Source organism: Caloenas nicobarica, chromosome 2 (genome assembly GCF_036013445.1).
Source record: "Caloenas nicobarica isolate bCalNic1 chromosome 2, bCalNic1.hap1, whole genome shotgun sequence".
Taxonomy (NCBI): domain Eukaryota; kingdom Metazoa; phylum Chordata; class Aves; order Columbiformes; family Columbidae; genus Caloenas; species Caloenas nicobarica.
In genome coordinates this window covers 21,476,474-21,497,998 of record NC_088246.1, presented here as the reverse complement: position 1 = coordinate 21,497,998, position 21,525 = coordinate 21,476,474, and the positions used below count along the sequence as shown (strand labels likewise).

General features: G+C 35.7%; 1 protein-coding gene across 1 annotated transcript in view; it reads left to right on the top strand.

Moving 5' to 3' along the window:
- The window catches only part of MALRD1 (MAM and LDL receptor class A domain containing 1), a 257,882-nt gene that overhangs the window by 60,434 nt on the left and 175,923 nt on the right, over positions 1–21,525 (top strand). Inside the window, exons 15-19 of the mRNA XM_065627902.1 lie at positions 79–184; positions 1,296–1,663; positions 3,263–3,675; positions 17,413–17,500; positions 20,143–20,319. Of these exons, the coding sequence (XP_065483974.1) occupies positions 79–184; positions 1,296–1,663; positions 3,263–3,675; positions 17,413–17,500; positions 20,143–20,319 (1,152 nt within the window). The remainder of the gene's footprint in view (positions 1–78; positions 185–1,295; positions 1,664–3,262; positions 3,676–17,412; positions 17,501–20,142; positions 20,320–21,525) is intronic.

Genomic DNA, 21,525 nt, shown 5'->3' with positions numbered 1-21,525 from the left:
GCCATGAAGGCTTTAAATACCTTTAGAAACACTTTATTTCTTCAGCCTGAAAAATTGTGTTCTGTTTTATTTTGATAGGTCATTCTATGTTCATTCTGAAAAACAGCAGCAGCATTTCACAAGTAGCTGGGCTAGCAAGCCCGAAGTTCAGGCAAGCTGGATCAAATTGCACATTGTCCTTTTGGTATGAAATAATTTAGATTTAAAATTCATGGATCATCTCACATTGCTTCTCTTGGACTGAAATTTAGATTATAGTTTGCAATAGACCTGCTTCTTTTTTTTTTTTTTTTTTATTCTTTAATCATATAGTCTTCATTGTGAACAATATGCAGAAATAAGCTGAAGCACTTGGAGAACATGGGATGACTTTGTTGCCAGGCTTTGACCAAAATTATTTTAAAGGATTGTGTCTGCATATATGTAGACAAATACCACTGTCATTTTGCTAAAATTTCTAGTTTGGTTAAGAAAATTTGAAAATGTTATAGATTTTTGTTCAAGAACAAGAATCCATCCAAAATCTAGTAGCTGCTTGAGTCACTTATAGTATCCAAAATTAGATTGTATCATCTTTAAGTAAAAGTTCCAGTGAAAGAATTGGAGCTTTTCTTCTGAGCTTTTTTTCATATACATAGCAAAAAGAAACTCTTTCAGTTATTGTCTTGTCTCAGTCTTGTCAAAGAGGGACAGAAAAAGTGAGAGGTGATAATCTATCTACTAAGTTCAAGAGTGGTGCTACTGTTTAAATAAATGTTTAGCCTGACTTTGATATTATTAAGTGCAGTTTTTCTGAGTAATGTGAAATGCATTTGCCATAGGAAGAGGTAATACCTCTTTATTAAAGACTCAAGACTTGAAATTGGAGTATAGGTCTGGAAATTATAGCTTATTGGTTCTCTTCCTGGTCCTGTTCCCAATTTTGTTGTATGACTGCTCACCTGTGTATATATGACTTTTAAATGCTTTGAGATCTTCCAAGAATGCTGTAAAAATGCATCATGTTAACAGTAACCAACATAGATAGAACTTGTGCTTTTGCATTCAATAAGTGTTCTGGTTTTCCATCTTGAAACTTTAAAATTTTGCATTGAATTAAATTTATAAAAAAACATATTATGCATCTGAGTTCGCCATGTTCATTGCTTAATGTGAAAGCAAATGTGTCTCTTAAGTTTTGAGTTACATTTCAATGGATCATTTCATGGAGCTATGACAGAAAATATATTGGTCATTATACTTGATGTGATCCATTCTCATCATTTGCACCCTTAACTGTTTTGTTATGATTTTAGGTATTACAATTACCAACAGTCACTTGGAGCAGCAGAGATGCAATTGGTCATGGATGGGATGGAAGGGCCTACTGTCCTTTGGAGGGCATATTACAACGAGGGAAATCAGTGGTTGAAGGCAGTCATTCAGCTTGGACGCCTTCCACATCCTTTCCAATTATTACTTGATAAAATCAGTCTGGGTTTTTATGATGGTATCTCAGCAATCGATGATATTACGTTTGAAAACTGTGCTCTTCCACCTCCAGCATTAAGTTGTGAAGGTCCTAATCATTTCTGGTGCAGAGACACAAAAGCTTGCATTGACAGTTTACTGATCTGTGATCTTGTGGATAACTGTGGGGATGGATCGGATGAAGAGAACTGTAGTAAGTACTTTCCATTATTACTTACTTTACATAAAACAAAAATTTACTTGCCAAATTCATCCTTGGAGTAAAGAAGCACAATACTGTTACAACCTATCAATGTCACAGCCACTGATTTTTTAACTGAATATAGTTAATGATGAAACAAACTGAAAATTTTTAACCTAAATGCACATGATAAGTCACAGCTGAGGGTAAATGTAATACAACCTCCTTTATTCAAATGAGTCATATTTCTTTAACTTTTTTAAAACACACACATGCATTATGAGTTTATTTTAGAAGAGAGAAGTCACATTTTGCCAGTTGATTTGGGTTAACATGCTGTCTTTGATTACACGGATGGAAGTACAGTGGAGGATGTATATGGACTGAGAGTGTTGTATGTCCTATCTATTTTTGTGACCTACAAGTCTTTCTACCTCAAAAATATTAACATATCTGTACTAGAAGATATTAATCATGCTGGGCATTATAGTCTCTTTCAAACACAGATCTTATAAGAGCTGAGGAAAGCTATGAGTTGGTCACATTTTAGAGATTCACCTTGCAGTGCCAAAGGGTGCTGTTGATGATTTTTTCCTTGAAGCATGCATTCATCAATTTTAAGAACTCGAGAACATTCATATAAAATAAAATTAACTAGCAGTTGCTTTACCATATCCTGAGGTAACTAAATTATGCAAATCACAATGAGTTTGAGAAACAGCAGACACCTTCCATGCTTGAGGGGATACAAGCCTACAATGACATTTACTGAATATCAACTTCAAACTGATCTGAATTTAAAAGAAAGTGAAGGCTTTCCAGCCTATCTCAGTTTTCACACTTGTAAAATGTCTGTCTTTATAACCCATTTTGAAGTCTGTAGTAAGAAGGTACTATATGACTTGCAGTTTTAAACTTCACAAAAAATAACAGTTTAATTAAAAAAAAAGGTGGCTAGTCTGTCAGTTACTGTTTATGAAGAGCAGATACAATGATACAAGTTCTCTACATCTGACACACCTTTTTTTTTTTTTTTTAATATATTTTGTATATTTTGTCTGGTGTCAAATAATAAAGTGCAGTTCTGTTATAAATGCCCATCTTTAATTTAGCTTTGATAAAGTGATCAAACTACTATTAATGAGGATAATCAAGATCTAAAACACAGCACAATTTTAGAACTATTTTTGTCATGTAGAAACATACTAGGTCACTTATTACACATATATACAAGATTATATCCTGTTATTTCATGCAATTAACCTCAGTTTTAAATCCTTTATTCAGTCAAATTTCAGTTTAAGAACTTTGCATGCTTAAACTATAAAAATACATAAATTTGGTGATATAAATAATTAAATGTTATTCAGAGTTCTGTTTATTCAATAAATTATTTGTTTACAATTTGCCAGATATATATTGAAAGAGGAGGTAATTAAGAGGTTTTTTTGGTTTTTGTTTGGTCCAGTGTATATTTATTCTTCAGAGGTGAATTTGTGCAAGGAGACAATGATTTTTTTCATCGTGTTAGAAATTTAATGAAAGTATGATAAAGCCCAGTCACCTTTCGATACTGCTTTCACTCGACAGTCTGCTCTGTTTACATTCCAGACCCTGAGCTACAATGTAACTTTGAACATGGGCTGTGCAATTGGGAGCAGGATGTTGAGGATGACTTAGACTGGATCAGGATAGAGGGTCCAACCCCCACGTTTAATACAGGTCCATTGAAGGATCACACCAGAGGCACAGCCAGGGGACACTACCTCTACATGGAATCCTCCAAGCCACACCAATTCCAAGACAAAGCAATTTTGCTTAGTCCTGTTTTCAACCCTCCTGGCAATGAAACATGCATTTTCAACTTTCATTATCATATGTTTGGAAAGCAAGTTTACAAGCTGTCAGTCTTGCAGAGAACTGTGAGTAACAGAAAGGGATGGCTGTTGTGGTACAAATTTGGAAATCAAGGAAACAAATGGATCAGACAGACACTCTACATCACCAGCTCTAAACCATTTCAGGTATGATCCTTCTAGGCTGTCTAGTGCTTATTTGTTGTCTCGTAAAACACTGCACGTATATAAACGACTGTGCAATCTCTAAGCTATTTATAACTGTCTGATCAAATTGATTTCAAAACACATTTGGAAGTTGTGGTTGGGGTTTTTTGTGTGGTTTTGTTGTTGTTGGTTGTGGTTTGGTTTTGTTGTGTTTGTTTTTTGTGTGGAAATGTGTCTGAAGTATCTATTTTTTGCGGAATCTATTTTTCCTTCTAAAACACACAATTATAATGTTTTGAATAGGAACATGAGGTATTTAAAGTAGATGCTATTTTTGTTTTTCAAGCTTTATAAAGTTAGTGACTCAGTGTTTTCACACCACACACAGTCTTGTTGGTCATCTCCATGCTTAAAAAGAAAAGTTTAGATTCATTTGAGAATATGCTTCCGTCCCTCACCCTTGAAAGTCTGAAAAATAAGATAAAACTTTTTGATACTATTCTTATCAAAATACATGTCTTGACATCCTAATCTCCTCCTCTGTCTCTAGCCAGAGCATCTTGTCAGCTGTTTAGTTTTTTCAGTGATTCCAGTGAATAGAAAACTTTAGACTCTAAGAGCAAAGGTGGCCAAAGTCTTTTTAACAGAGACCTTCATTTTGCTTTTTCTCTTGTAAATGTAAGACATGATCATGTATCTGAGATAGCTGATACCAGCTCTTCCTCTTCTCTCCCTATTTAAGTCTGCTATTTGTTCACCACTTTCAAAGAAAGAATCACTATGAAAACACTTCAAATTCACATTTTCAGTTCATTTACTAGCGTGGGAACCCAACTTTGAGAGCACATAAACAATTGTGCATATATACACAAATAAAAAGAGGTGTTCTCAGCCAAAAATTTAAAGCAGTAAAGAAAGATACTTGAGGACATCTGGAAGGCCAGATCCTCTTTTTAAAGTCTGGAACTCTAGAGATATGAAACTGTAGGACCTTTAATTGAATGTGCTGGCAGAAACCCAAAGGGTTCAGCACATGAAGTCTTCCTTTGCTCACACCACCTCCGACTAAACATCAAAATCTTAAATTTCTTAGGAAACCTTTGTTGTAGCTGCCATCAAACTGTGTCTGAAGTCTGTTGCTGTTCCATCAGATGTTTTACATCAGAATGTTAAATGTGACATCAGAGAGCAGAACAAGAATAGCTGGGTGTAACTTATTTAAATGACGGGAATGTAGTTTTCTGAGACAAAATTAGGGATATATCTCAAATAATGATGACAAACTGACAAAAATTTTGTCGCTTTTGTGATCTAGAGTTTTCCTTTGAATTCAGAACTGGTATGACACAGTAATCTGCAAATGATTTAATAATCTGTAAGAAATTATACTTGTTTGTTTTTGTAAAAATTTCAGGTTAAGGATATATTAATTTTCAAAATATACATTTTTACTATATATGACACTTGTTTCAAAATGAAAAATAATAGGCTGTTGAATGTACTTTTCTCTTTAGTTGATCTACATTTATTTTAGTCTCCCTGAGAAGTTTACTTATATGTCTTTTCCTTAAAAATACATTTGAAAAGGTAGTAAAATAATAATGTATCCATGGTGGCCTACTTATTTTGATGATGAATAGTATTTGTTTTTATCTTCCTTGAACAACCATAATACCTGAAATTGGTTCTGCTTAGAAGAAAGTGCAAAGATTTTATTTTCACATCTTAGATAAATGTAGCTGTCTTAGCTTGCTCTGTTCATTCAAATTTCTGCAGATACAGAAAAAGGAAATGGTGATATTACATGAACAATGGTCAAGTTCTGTATCTCAATCCTTTTGGGCAATGTAGGCTCCTTTTAGTCATGATCTAAATCCCATATCTGCCATGTCCATCATACGATATCTAGGGCAACTTTACTATATTCCAAACAATATTTTTTTTAAAAAAATTACCTTCACCCCAAGTCAGTTAGCATTTTTGCCCGTCTGCAATATGTATATGTATCTCTGTAAACAAAAATGGTTATAGATCTTTGATACTCCAAAGCATGAGTAATACATAAAGGAGTCTGATATTCTGTGGTGATTTTATAATTATCAATCCAGATTTTTTAAGTTCGCTGTTATGAAACTTATAAATGCAAATACACTGTTTAAGTAGTGAATAATTATTAATGTTATCTTGAGCATAATTACTAAAAATTTAATATTTTTAGTATCATATATAAACCCTTACATGTTCCTTCAACTACAAACTTGCTCCCTTTAAGTGTGAAAAACAGGGACCAAAATCAGGGGAAAATAAATCATGAAAATTTTTTTTAAAATACTAGCTTATAGAAGTTTATATGCATGATAAAATTGCAATTAAGTAGCTGTAAAATGTATTTGGTATTTTCCTATTTTACAAGTGGTTAAGAAAAGCAAACAACCAAATCCACTGTAATAATTTTACTCTTATCAATTAGGTATTAGCCTAGAAAGTAATAGAATATTGATTGAAAATTAGAATGTCATATTTGCTGTGAATATAGAATAGCCCTATGTTCCACAAACACAAGCCAACCTTCTTTCTCCTGATACTATTTTTAGTACCTGTTGTACTATTTCTATGTTCTTCTCAGAATTAATTTCTTTTGTATTTTAAGTATCTGATTCTGAAACACGTGTACCTGAATATATTGATAATGGTTCAAATTAGATTTCTCAAGCTCCTGAGCAGCATTTTAAACCAGATATAATGGTCTAGAATATGATCAAACACAGGAAGGTAGACAGCTGAAGCACAAGCAGATCTCTTTCTCTTTGATTTATACATTGTTATTTGTACCTTTGACACTCTAATAGACTGTTTTCAGATATCGTGGTTGCACCATCTGTTGCTCATGATTTAAAACAAGACAACTTCGTATATTCAAAAGCTTTTTTCAGTTTGAGGAAAAAATACTTTCTGTCCTGAAGTGGACTTCTGTTTTGTTAAAGTAAAATGTGATATGTGTCTTTGCATTCTTTTTTGTTCTGAATAACTCAGTCTCTTATTCAGGTTGAGCTATCAAAGCATAAGCACTGACCAGTTGTATTTCAAACATTCCCACATAAAGGACTTTGATGTTGGCGTGTTATTGTGGCCTGCCAATGTATATAAAAATAATTAAGGGTTTTGTAAAAACCTTTTGTCTCATGTGGTGTTACATAGTATGATGTGAGTTGTCTTGCAGTATCTACAAGGTAGAAATGTTCAATATGACTGTAGTTACATCTTATTTTTTTGTTGTTGTTGTCATAAATTCTAGAACCCCTAGGGATTCCCACATGCTATCTCTGTTTTAAGTTCTTCAGCTCAGAGGATCTGATGTTGTAGCCACTCAATGCTGAACCAGGAGACGTTCCCTGTTAGAATCACTGAGCATCATTTCTAGATCAGGTGGCGGGAAACATCTTTGAGAATTGCTAGGGTCCCCTTACCTTTGCAGACATGAAGAAATGAAAGCCAGCCTTCAGGAAAGGAGGGAAACTTTTGTTTTACTTTGCTACAGCAGGATATACACCAAGTGAAGCACTACAACAATAATCCGTCCCAACTTAGACCAACAGCCATCTTGGGAGTTTTACCCATAACAGCTGTTCATTGTCTGTTGAAGAGGAAGCTTTGCGTCACTTCAAAAGAAACCCTTAATAAAATTAATATGTTTCACAATACTTTGGATGAAAGAGAAAATTAATTAAATTAATTAATTTTCTAAGTTAGTCACAGCACTAATAATGTATTATTTGTGATCCGTGACAATATCATCAAAGATAACATCAGTTGTATGTCCGTTCAAAAGGGAAGGGTGAAGTGATAATGACAATTAGATCCAACACATCAGTTCTCAGGTATACTTCTTGAATGGTGCTAACTCAAGAAGTGATTCATTTTTAGCAGTAGAATTTGTCTAGAGAGAGAAGGATCTAAAGGAAGTATTCTTCATTTCTGAGACACTAGATTAAGGTCATTATCTTGTGTTTTAATACGTTTGTTTAAATCTTCATTTTTCATCATTACATTTCTGTATGGAGATATAAGGCATACTATACCTTTCTTACAAAGATTTTCAAATTCAAAGGCAAATTAGCTCACTCCAAACACAATTTATTTTAAGTTACTCTTATCTTTTAGCCATACTTGTGGAGGCACATAGTTACAGTTGCGTTTTCTACCTTGATTATAGGATTGTGTTAGGTTTTCCTTAATTGTACCCAGCTACTCCATGTGTAATGGTTTTGGTATGCCCTTGACATAAAATCAGTTTGGTGTCTGTGTTTGTCTAGTGTAGCATAAACATACATATTTAGTTTGCATAGTACACATACATTGTGTAGTAAACATACATTATTTGCATCCAGGCTTTTACCATTCATCTAAAAAGAGAGACAAGCAGGGCTAAAAAAATGTTTGAGGTACCACCAGGTAGCTGGTCACAATCACATAGGCAGTATGTACTTTCTCACCTTCTACTCCCTCCCTTTTCACTCGTCACTGAGATGAGATAGTCAGTCTTCTTTGGAAATTTTGATGATCTGCTTTGCAATAAGTGAAACAGGATTGCAAAGCTCATTCTTTGGTCATTTCTGCAGTTCTAGCTGTTTCCTGCAGTTACTTTTCTGAGAAGAGTGCAGATTGATCAACAACGACCGTGCCCCCCTCCCGCCCCTAGCCATTTCTCTAATGAAAAACTCAGGGTTGTAGTGGCAAATGGGCTTTTTTGGCATAATTCTACTTTGGAAACTATTTTTAATGTAGATTTGAGTTCTGTTTCAAACAAAAAGCCTGTGCTATGGCAAATTGTGAGGTTTCAGAATGTAATGCTTTTATTTCATGCATCTCTAGTGGTGATAATTATATTTCATACATGAATAGTATAGCCAGATTTGTTATAGTAGACAAAATACCCTTTGTATCAATGTAAGAAAACATAATGACTTGCTAGGCTTCCTCATCAGCTATAATATCTTTGAAGTAAGCAAGTTTAAAATTTCATTTCCTACATAACAAGCATCAGAACTACAGAAATTACAGGTTCTAGATCTCATATTACATTTCATAGCATCTTTGAGGGAAATATTTGTTGGGGTTCGTAATGTAAATACTTTTGTATCGACCGTCTTAAGTGTGTGAGTTTTTCAGCCCTCTAATTGTTAACTGATAAGCATCAGGTTGAAACTCTGGGCTTATACTGGTACACTCCAGAAAATGGATCTGAGCAAACTTAGCCATATTCTACTTCTTGCATGTAGCTTTGCTGGAAGAGTGTGCATACCTTTTTATTGTACCAAAGTGACCTATTATTTCCTAGTGTGAAAAGCAATGTGAGGAGACCATGTTTCAGTCTATTACAGTTGCATATCAGCATATGTAGCTAGGACTTATCCTTACCATTTGCATTGTTGTTAGAAGGAAACTAGTTCTGAAGAGTTTGTACTTTTTCTTCTATATATCCTAAGAAAACAAATCAAAGTAACTGTGTATTTGCCCTTATGTTAGGAACATTAAGCTGAAAAAAAGTGGAAGTAGAAATGTTTGACCCTTTCTGGAATACTTGGGTAAAAAGTGTTCCTCTTAGAAAGAGAAATGGTTGAGATGTGACACAGAAGCATAAAATCAACAGTTTCATCAAGAAGCTGTGTAGAGAATGACTAATGATCTCTCTGAATGCAAAGAATGAGAGGTACTCTGTGAAATTATCAGTCAACATGATCAAAACAAAAGGAAATACTATTTTAGGATGGCCTATTGTGCAATTCATTGCTGAGGGATGTTTTAGGTACAAGGATGTATGAATGGGATCAATAAATAACTTGGCAAATTATTGAAAGCGAAGTCTGTTAAGGGTTATTAGCACAACAATGAAGCTATAATCTCCCACCTGTGATACACTGCCAAGAGTTTTGGAGCTCCCACTGCATGCCTGTTTTTTTGTCACTGGTGATGTGGAGCAGGCCACTGGGACACACACGGGACAGTGAGCTGGACAGCTGACCTGATCTCTGGTACAGCTGTCCTCAGGCTGCAAGGCATTGTGCTGCAGACAGCTCCCAGTCTTTTGGAAGGCCCACCCTGTTTGATATTCTAACTATGATTTCAGATTTTCTGCAGTCGTTTTCACTCTTATTGAACCAGGTTTATTGTTGTCAGGTGTTGTTAGCCTTCTGCCTTGATTTGATTGTCTGCTTGGCTACTTGTTCAGGGCCTAATTTTCAATGCATGTTGACATACCAGTAAGAGTTTGTTAGTGTTTAGTTGGTCAGATACATAGATTTCATTAAAATCTGGTGTTGAAGCAACTCCAAATTTATCGAGAACTTCTCTAAGATATTTATAACACCTCTAATACTCACTTGTGATTATTTTTCTGTTATTGCTTTTGATCCATTCGCTGGTAGCAATTTTCATACAAAAATTTAGTCTTCGTGGATTTCCAGTCTAGCAACATCTTCAATTTCAGCTTTCAATTTGTCATTCCTGATTTTCCTTCTACTCTTCTCCTTTGCACATTGTCTAATAATCTGCTGAGACTAGTTTTTTGTTGTTTTTTTTTTTTTGCCATTTACATGTTACCACATGCTTCTGTGGCTTCTTATTCACAGAATCACAGAATCATAGAATGTTAGGGATTGGAAGGGACCTCGGAGATCATCTAGTCCAATCCCCCTGCCAGAGCAGGAACCCCTAGGTGAGGTTACACAGGAAGGCGTCCAGGCGGGTTTTGAATGTCTCCAGAGAAGGAGAATCCACAACCCCCCTGGGCAGCCTGTTCCAGTGTTCTGTCACCCTCACTGAGAAGAAGTTTCTTCTCACATTTAAGTGGAACCTCTTGTGTTCCAGCTTGAACCCATTACCCCTTGTCTTACTGTTGGTTGTCACCGAGAAGAGCCTGGCTCCATCCTCGTGACACCCACCCTTTATATATTTATAAACATTAATGAGGTCACCCCTCAGTCTCCTCTTCTCCAAGCTAAAGAGACCCAGCTCCCTCAGCCTTTCCTCATAAGGGAGATGCTCCACTCCCTTCATCATCTTTGTGGCCCTGCGCTGGACTCTCTCCAGCAGTTCCCTGTCCTTCTTGAACTGAGGGGCCCAGAACTGGACACAATTATTCCTTCAATTCTACTCCAAATATATGGATATCCAGCCATATTTGCTTCAGATTGGTAGCTCTCTTTCTGGGCATTAACTAATTTTCTTCATCTCTGATCTGTGTATTGACTTCTTTCATTCCTGGTACGTGCTTGGATGTTACTCTGGTTTTCAGATTGACATTGTGCTGTTGGTTTCCTATCTGTTTATAGTCATTGTTCTCAGGGTTTTTTTCACTGTGGCAATGTAAAGCCTATGGTTGCTGGCTGACCTGTACAGTTTGGTATGCAGTTGCCTCTGGAGCAATCATTTATTAATTGGCTAATAGAGTAAGAGTGTCAGGGAAGTGCTACCCCCATTTTTTAATCCTTCATTGATCATAGAATCACAGAATGGTTTGGATTGGAAAAGATGTTCAAGAATCATCCAGTCCAATCCCACTGACATAGGCAGAGATGTCTTGCACTAGACCAGATTGCTCAAAACCCTGTCCAACCTGGCCTTGCATATGTCTAATGAAGGGACATTGATAACTTCTCTGAGCAACCTGTTCCAGTGTCGCACCACCACCATCTTAAAATATTTCTTCCTTATATCAAATCTATCCTCTTTCAATTTAAAACCATTGCCCCTTGTTCTGTCACCAAAGGCATTGGTAAAAAGTCTCTGTCCATTCTTTCTTCTAAGCCCCCTTTAGGTACTCAAAGCTTGCAATAAAGTCTCCCCAGAGCCTTCTCATGTCTAGGCTGAACAACGCAAACTCTTCCAGCCTTCTTCGCACGAGAGGTGTTCCAGCCCTCTGAACATTTTTGTGGTCCTCCTCTGGTCCCACTCTAATAGGCCCATGTCTTTCTTGTGCTGGGGGCCCCAGAACTGGATGCGGGACTCCAAGTGGGGGTCTCATGAGAGCAGAGTAGAGGGGGAGGATCACCTCTTTTGACCTGCTGTCAATACTTTTTTATGCAGTCCAGGCTACAGCCTACATATCTTTGTAGGCTAGACTTAAAAAAAAAAGAATGCCCTCCAAACCAAAAGCGTTGCCATGTTACTGATACTTACCTCTCAGGTCTTCTTAGAATGTGTCTTGTCAAGGTATAACGTGCAGAGATGGTTACAGGGTGTCTAGGAGCCGTGCAAGAGGATGCTAATATCAGGCCAAATTATGTAGATTACATAATGTCTGTACTGTTCAAATATCAATGCCTTTTGGTATGACAGCTTTAATACTTGCACTTGTATGACCTAGGCTTCTCCACCACTTCCTGTCCTCATGATCAGGATCAATGTCTGCCTTGGAGGGCTGTCATGGACCAGGAACAAAAGCTATCATATCTTATGTCCATGCTTCATGCAGAACTTGTGTAGACTCTAGTTTGAACAATTTATGCTCAGGTTTCTTCACCAGTCCACAGTCTAGGTGAGAAACAGTATGCAAACAGAGTGGACAATGAGGGAACTGGGACACTTGTGGGAAAGAGTGAAAAACAACCTTTAGACTTTGTGGTTGGTAGTGAACTTTTGTGTTGATAGTGAAGGCTATTCAATGCCTACAGTATGAAGTGAAATACAGAGAACTTATGTCTTGTAAATGTGTGTGGTGCAATGTAGTATGTTTGAAAGACAAAAACCAGTGTGTTTTTTCTAAAAAGTCATTTTTAAGCATCAGCACTGCAATTTTTGACAAGTGGATTTCAGAGCATAGAAAACAGTGTGAAAACAAGAAAACCACACGAGAAGTGAGGAAAACATATTGTCCATTGTGCAAACCTTCAGGGATAATTTCATAGGTTTAGTTCTTTTATTTGGGAAAGAAATTGCTTTTTTGTTCACTGCTATTACAATACTTAATATTATGAAGCTATAACCCACTCTGTGGCGACAGAAATAATTAATTCTTTGTGTTACTGTTTTATTGGTATGCAGTAGAAGACTTGTCATGATGTCACCAAGTCACAACATATGCACAAAGGGGACCGAGAATAAAAATATCTAAGCTGTATTAACAATGTTTTTTCCACTCAAAATTGTGTTTAGGCACTGACTATATACTACTTCCACTACTTCTACCATTAATACTGGAGAGTGAAAACAGGTTATTTTCTTTTAAGTTTTGTGGCCTTAATACAGCAAAGTACTGACTCCCAGAATATGTAAACAGTTGTGTGTCAGAAATTTGACCAATATCAGTCAAGAGTCTAGAACAGGACAGAAATGTGATTCTTCCCTGCACTTCAGAGAAATGCTTGGAAAAACATCATAAATCAGCATGAGGGTTCACAAGCTTATAGTGAAGTGTGATAAAGTGCTATACTAGCTATAACTATGGTTTTTCAGTATCTTGTAAAACCAAGCACTGTAAAAAATCAAATATTTGACATAAGATTTTTTGTGTTTGACATGTATATTCTTAAGATCATTGGTAAGAATTCATTTGGACACCTGTGTGAAAGGACTTTTGAAGTCTTGAGACATTAACTTCTAATACAAAACCCGCCTGGACGCCTTCCTGTGTAACCTCATCTAGGTGTTCCTGCCCTGGCAGGGGGTTTGGACTAGATGATCTTTCGAGGTCCCTTCCAATCCCTAACATTCTGTGATTCTGTGATTTTTGATGGACACAAAAGGAAGAAGCTGATGGGCTTTGAAGATGGGCAGTGGTATCTCAAGCTTTTCTCTGTGTGTGATTAAAATGTTGTGGTGACATAATGCTCATAATCTTTCCAGAAGCTGATGGGCTGTCTCCACTTGTGCTTGCTTTTTGGGGCAGAAGAGCTTCATGCTATGTGTAGTAGCCCTGATTGGCTTAGTCATTCCCTCCATAAGAGGGGAAGTTGGAACATTCTGTGACACCTCTTCTGCCAGTGCACCCAGGTTGGTGTTTGTTTGTTTGGGTTTTTTTTCTTCTTTGTTGTTGTTGCTGTTGTTGTTCTGTTTTTTGTTGTTGTTCTTGGTTTGGTGTTTTTGTGTGTGTGTGGTTTTTTTGTTTGCTTGGTTTTGTGGGTTTTGTTTGTTTGTTGTTGTTGTTGTTTTGGTTTATTTTGTTGTTGTGGTTTTGGTTTTGTTTTTTTTTTTTTCCCAAGAGAAACCATGGTGTGGTAGGTACAGAGGGACAGTCCAGTGCCAGGTAGTCAGATGCAACTACTGGATGCCTAGATGGGAGATTTGTGAAGTGGTCTCGGGTTCCACAGTACATATTCCTTTAATGGCAGTGGAGGAAGCAGAGGAACAAAACCAGGAAGGAAAAAATAACCATGTTTGGACTCACTTATTTGACATAACTAATAACACAAGAAGTCAAAATTAAATCTGAATTTCTCAGATGATTTTGAAATCACAATTTCTCTGAAAAAAATATATTTGCTTGGTAAATATAATAGTTTTCCTTTTTTATGTACTTCTGGAGATATCATTGTATGAATATGTCCATGTGTTCTTGAAAAAAATCATCCCACAGAGAAGACTTATGGTGACATGGCTGCCGGATGAAGGTATCTTGATAAAAAGGAATTTTGAAGCAAGGAATTCTGATATAGATCTCACACAATTTGTGGTTCTGTGGCTTATCCTGTATCTAATTACAAAAGTTCCATCATCTCATAAGAAATTGGTTACTTTTTTTGATGAAAAGTTATGAGACATTTTCTTTTATTTATACATAGCATTAGAACATAGGAGTAGTTTACTTCAGAGATATGCAATGAAATGTAGATGACTTTCAATTCTGCATTTGCTTTCACTAACTTATGATGAAAGTTTCTGATGACAAAATTTTCTGTCAGTTATTTGTAGTGTTATCCACTTGTGTGGTTGTCCTTTCTTCTTTCAATCAATTCACATGGTTTATTGCCAGAAATAATCATAGCAAACCTAATTAAAATTAGCATACTCTAACTGCTAATAAAATAATTAAGTGACACAATTGACACTTCCTGTGACAAACCTGGGATATTTTTTAGCTATATTACTATGTAAATACATTAGAACTAATATCACTATTTCCTAAACATTCAAAGATCTTCAGAATTTTTAATACTTCACAGTTTTTGGAATTCAATTCTAGCTTAAACTATGCTTGTATGGAAATTAAGATTTCATTTTACTAACCTTCAGTGGGAATTGGCTAGTGAAAGAAATGAGCATTACTGTTAAAATGGAACGTTTGTACAGAACAGTATTGCTCATTGTAATTGCTCTATTAATACTTCTCGTAATGTTCCTTCACCCTTTGAAAACCTTTTTCGTTCAAAATCTTAAGGAATCAATCCTTTTCTATATACAGAATGTCGTTCTAGTACATTCTGCTTTTCATGGAGGTTTTTTCCCTCCCTTTTTATGTAGCACACCTTTTGCTACATTTATAGATTTCATTCAGACTGGATCTCTAGAGTTCTGAAAACTGCAGAAATTTGGAACTATTTATCCTCATTCAAATAATAAATGAGATGTTAAATGAGCTCCATGGTAGATGAGTTCCCTGGAGGTTATTTAATAACAGCTTATGAAGTTTGCAGAATTTCAGCTGGCAAATTAATTTAAGTGGTCAATGTTTAACCACAGCTGTAGAGAGACTAAGTTTTACACTGCAGCACTAACTGATAAATTGGCCCTATTTTCAGTTTTAAGTCTATCAGAGCATTTACCTCCACCTCTGTTAAGTTTTCTGTGTTAATTACTGCATTCATGCTATATGCCAATGTCTCAGACTCCTGATGTAAGTACATATAGAAATTTTTAAATAAATAATATTAGTGTGAAGATTTAAATAATACAATCATAATCATTATAATAACAATATAAAGAGGTATTCTGAATTGAATTGCTCCTACAGATTAGTACTGATACTGCAGCATTGCCTCCATTTAAACCTAAATTGGAAACAAGAGACAGAGGTAATATTGTAAAGGATACTTGTGGATATTCTGAGGGAAAAGTAAGAATCCCATAATGAGACGAGAGCAGTAATAAACAATGTTGTCATTTACTTTTCTCATTCACATTAGATACATTTTATGCTAAAATAGTCCTTCTTCAGCATTTACACAGTAAGGAACATATATCCATCTTCTTTTAGTATACTTATTTATTTTGTCTAATCGACATAACTGAAGTGTAATAATTTTTATTTACTCTGGTGATGTCAGCATCGGTAACAAATCTGCTGTTCACATGCAACTTCAGAATAGCAGAAACAAGTTTGTCACTGTTAAGATATTAAGACTGATATTACCCTCTTACAGTGTTAAGGCCATTCCTTGCAGCTTTTAAATAATTTTCCTTGTTCTGCACGTTAATAAATTTAAAGTGTGACTCGCAAATGTCTGCATGCATACATACCAGGTGAGCAACAGTTCCTAGCATGCAGAACTCTTATTTCCCTCAAGTTACTGAGAAGTGCTCCTTTCTGAAACTGGAAATCCTTTACAGGACTTCATTTGCTATAGGACAAAAGAAATACTAAAATTTAAAATGGAAGCATATATTTTTGAAATGACATTTGATGTGAAGATGTTTCCAACATATCAATGACAATTGATAAAAATAATTGAGACACTTATCTACACAGAAGTGTTTTGAACATTTGAGTTTGGAGCAGTGCTCCATTACTTGTTGAAAATAAGCTTTCTTTGCAAATAAAATTGCAAATAAGTAAATTACAACAAAAATCTTTGAAGTAACAGTACTGTGAAGCAGTATTGCAGTAATTTTGCTGCTGTTTATACTTAATTCCTTTGTAGGAATTGTCTATTGAACCGAGGAACAAACAGTGAAAAATGTATTTGAAATTTTATGAGGCATCCCAGAATAATCTGGAAGCTTGGAAGTGTGTGTGTAAGATGTGGCATAAATATTAAAAAAAAAAAAAAAAGAGGGCAAATAAATAACTTTAACATTTGAAGTCCAGTGCAGCAGCAAAACCCACCATATTTATCTTTTGTTTAAATGTATGGTTTGAGGAGCCTTTATTTTTTTTATTAATAGAATTTATAAATTACTTGAATTAAGAGTCTTACTAAATCATTCCCTAATCACCTGCTTGGATTTTTACAATTCAGCAACTGTCAGAACAAAAGTCATTCAGTGAGTATTTCACAAAGACCAACCTCTCTCATTCCTTGGCAGTACACAGTAACAAGAAAGTAAACATATACAGCATTGGCAGCTCTAAAGAAATATTAGAATATTTTTCTTCATAAGGCTCCATAGCACATCTCTAACCTGCTTAATTGTTTTCATCACAGTGGGATTTGTATAAAAGTATATAATTTATTCACATGACAGTTATTATAATTAATCATAATTATACAATCATACAATAAGTACCAAAGGAACTAATCATTATATGCCACTTATGATAATGTCTTGCCAACACAATGATGTTTTAGTGGTTTTACACAATTGTGAAGCCAACCAGTCTGTTATGGTTCACTGTGATTAATGTGACCACCAGTGAAAACTGATCATAATTAGTCTCTTTCGTAATGTATCACTAAATAGCATATATCCCCTAGAACAAATTTAATCTCATTTTAGGTGTGAAATGTGGTAAATGATTCCTCTATCAACTGATACAAAATATTTAATGAGAAGTGGAATACTACTGTACACTGAAAAATGTTTTCATAATTCTTGTTTCCCTAGATTTTGGTGAAAGGTACCGTAGGAGATGGTTTCACTGGAGATATTGGACTTGATGACTTGTCTTTTCTGGGCTGTACTCTATACGATGGTAAGAACAGATTCAAAGCGATCACCTTCTAGCTGTGAGCTGACTCTTTGCTGTCATTTGTAAATATTGCTGCTGGAAAAGCAAAAAACAGATTAAATTGTGACTCTTGCCCATCAAAGAAATCCAGATTTTTCCCTGCTTCTCACACCCTCATATCCAGGCATCAGCACAAAATAGTTTCTAATGTGCACACAAGGTCCAAAAGAGACCATCAGTAAGAAGCAGCTTCCAAACTTTTTGACATCTTGATTCATAGAAGGAAAAAGAAACTTAAATATGTGTAAAGAAACTGACCTTTCAGTCAGCAAATTCAGTTTGATACAGCCTTCTGTCTCCCCACCATGATTCTTAATATTTTTACTGTGCCAGTTGCTCTCATGTTACAGCACACAAATAGTTCAGATGATAGAGCAGCCTGTCCTCAGAAGTCGTTGCTATCTAGGGTAGTACAATGTCTACAGAACTGTAAAATATTATATGCCAAAATACATGTATTTCAAGACACCAGATTCCAGACCTGCCACTTCTTCACAGAAGGGATTTTAAGAGGACTAGTGTGAACTGCAGCAGGCTTTACAGTGTTGTATTAATCTATGGCGTGACAGTTGATGTACAGTCCTAACAGGGCTGTAGAATAGCAAACAATTTAGAACAGGTAATTATCTTACATTTTACCAAGTTTATAGAAAGAACAATATTTATTATAACATTTTGAATATATAGCCTTTGTAAATACTCAATGTATAATGCCTTATATTCAAGAAAGAAAACCTTAAAAGAGCTAATGAGAAAATCCTTACCTGTTTTCAAATGAGATATGAAAAAAGGTTTTAAAAATTAACAAGAAGAAAGTTGGAAAGTACAGAAGGTCAAAGTTTCAAAGTTCATAAATAAGAAAAAAAACAAACAAACAAACTTATTTTTTGTGGAAAGATAAAACAAAAATACTCAAGCACAATGGTGGACAGAGCTGAATAGGCTGTTCTGTACATTTTTAAAATGTTTTTAGTATCGAGAGCAATTTTTTGGGACAGTCCAGGGTCCTTCTGCTTCTGCTTACCTTCCTCCATGCCATAAAAAAAACAACCAAAAAAGAGTCAGAGATTGTACAAATAGTCTTCAAAACAGTTAATAGCTACAACATATTCCACCATATTTAACACAAGTTGGATCACAGAAAAAAAAAGTGGGGTTCCCATGTCCCTGCACCCTAGAATTAAGCACTAACTGCCCTGTTGCTCTGGTTCCACCTCGAATGACCAGATACTGACTGGGGAGACATGGGCTTGATAGCTTGGTGGTAAAGTCCGTCATATGAAATATTAAAGATGCCAAAACTTGACCATACTGCTTTGATGCATCTTCTGAATGTCCTAACCAAAGGCTATTCAGTGATGCTTGCTCTGGACAAAATGGTATTTCATAAGTTATAGAAAATGAATCATTTCAAAAGAGCAAGGAGCAGATTCTCCTTTCTTTTCAGGTGTCATGAAGTTTATGGTATTTCAAAATATCTCTTCCTGTTCCAGCGGATTGGGAGCAGAGACTTATGTTTTAAAATTGCTGACCAATAAGGTCCTTGCTATTATTTTGAGTTGTAGATATATCTATTATATCATGCAATTATTCCTTCAAAAGATTCCTTCCTCTGAGTCTCTTGTTTGCGTTTTAGGATATTATGGGAGTGTCATTCATTTGATTAGAGTATAATTCATTTAATGTCATAGATGTGATTTCTGCCTTATGAAATAGAAATGGTTCCTGCTCATGGGGAATTTATTGTCAGTCTTAGTGCTGCAGGCCTCAGGGGGGGAAAAAAATACCTTGCTGTCCCAGACACATTTTATATAAAAAGTCTTAACATGTACTTTTTAATTAACTCCGGTGTATTTCTCAGGTGCATTCTGTACTACAGCTAATAATTTCATTAACAGTTAAATTTAAAGAAGGAGTTATATAATGAAAATTCATTTTGTGGACAATAATAGCAAGGGTTTTCAAGAAATGAGAGTAAGCCTGAAGAAAGGTGCATAGTAAAGAATAGGAGGAAAGACAAAGACAATTGATTTGAAAGAAGTTTTTGAATGAGTTTAATGAAACATAAAGGAAGTGGTGGAACATGATGATAACCTCAGAATAATTTTTCTAATGAGAAAAAAATGGGTTTTTTCAGTGATGAAATTACAAGGTAAGAAGGTTACATAGTAATTTCCACAGTCACTTGCAGTAATTGACGTCTTAAAAAAAAGCCATTATCATCAGAATAATCTGTTAGCCTTGGTTCACAGGGAAATAAGTTTCTGTGATTGTTCTGTCAGTCATGTGGCTTCAGTTTTTTGAAATTGCTCGCTGACTTAATCCAACTTTGAAAGACAGGTAAAGGGGTAAATAAATTCCTGCAAGTGTCAAGGATTGTATGAATGGTGGTTGGCCAGCATGACCAACCTAGTGCTTTCCACTGCGGAAATGTTCAGTTCAGTTCCTGCTGGGCAGCATTTAAGTCATTCAACATGGCCACCCAGGTATGTTTCTAGTAAAGCTATACACTTGACAAAGGGTGGGAGAGGCAAGGGGAAGAATCATTGCAAAACTAGAATGCCTTGGTCTCATCACTCAACATTTTGTTGGTTTGCTTTCCAAAGGAAACTTGCCAACAATCCCTACAACTACTTCAGGAACTTCAGTTCCTGCCACCCTCCCTGTGAACAACTGCACAGAGAAGGAATTTGTCTGTAGAACCTCTGGACATTGCATCCAGATGACCCAGAAGTGTGATTTTAGACCTGACTGCTCCGATAAGTCTGATGAATCAGCTTGTGGTGAGTGTACTAATTTTTTTACTTTGCTACCTTGTTAGTTTGCAACTGTTGAACACATTGCTTTAACTACTCTGTATTTACCTTTGCAATTTGGTATTAACACCTAGATGCTATTTTAATGTGATTTTCCCCAGAAAAATAATAACACAATAACATTTTGGTCTTAGTGTGGGACTCTGAGACATTATGCACTTTCTGCCTCTTAATGGCGTGATTCAGACTTGACATTTGAATTCAACTTGCTAATGAAATAGGGAACCAGAGGGAAGGAATTCTCAGTGCCCCGATTATTGGTAGCTATACATGACTATTTTTTTAACTGAGCAGAATTTTCCAAATTAAATGACCTATGACATATTTAATTTTTTCAAAAGTTCACTAGTCCAGACTGGAAGAGAGAATAACTTTACAGTCTTTTGTTTGGGGTGCACATCTGGGAGACTTGGGCCCACTTCTTACCTACTTCAATGAATATGTTTTTCTTTTTTTATACAAAGTATTTTCAGCAGCAGCAGTGATTGGGAAATTCAGCCTACTCCACACAGAAGTGAGTTCTAGCCTGTAAATTCCTAAAGCTCTTATAGTCACATGGGAACACTGGAACTTGGACAAGGGACAGGGTCACCACATGTTGTCCACAGAGGTGTAAGACATTTGTTGATTGCTTCTGAGTTACAGCAGTTCACACTATAGCACTTTAGAAGAAATCATCAATAATTTTTTTTTGCCTTAAAGCACAATATTTGAAAATATTGCTGTACGGAAGCTGACTAATGAGGCAGACAGACATCTAGAGACAGTGACCTCAGCAGCCTTTGCAAGCTAAATTATTCTCACTGAAGATCAAAACTCTGCATTCATTACACTTTGTGTAGGGAGCTCAATCATCTTTCTCAGGGCTGAGGGCTCAATGAGGAAAAGTAACCTTAGACTCCCTCTGTCTATTCCTTATGTGGGAATAACTGTCAGAAATGAATCTGATATACAACTATCACTGGGTGTGAAAAAACACTATCCTATAATGTGAAAAAACACCAGCCATTGAAATTCTACACTGAAAAATAAATGCAGAGCCTTTTGGATAGAATGTTGTTGGTTGGTTGGTTATTTTTTTTTTTCCTCAGAAATTTACACTGTCTTATAAAACATCCTTTCTTTCTGAGTGAGATAAATACTGTGGAGGATACACCTTTATATATTTGCTCT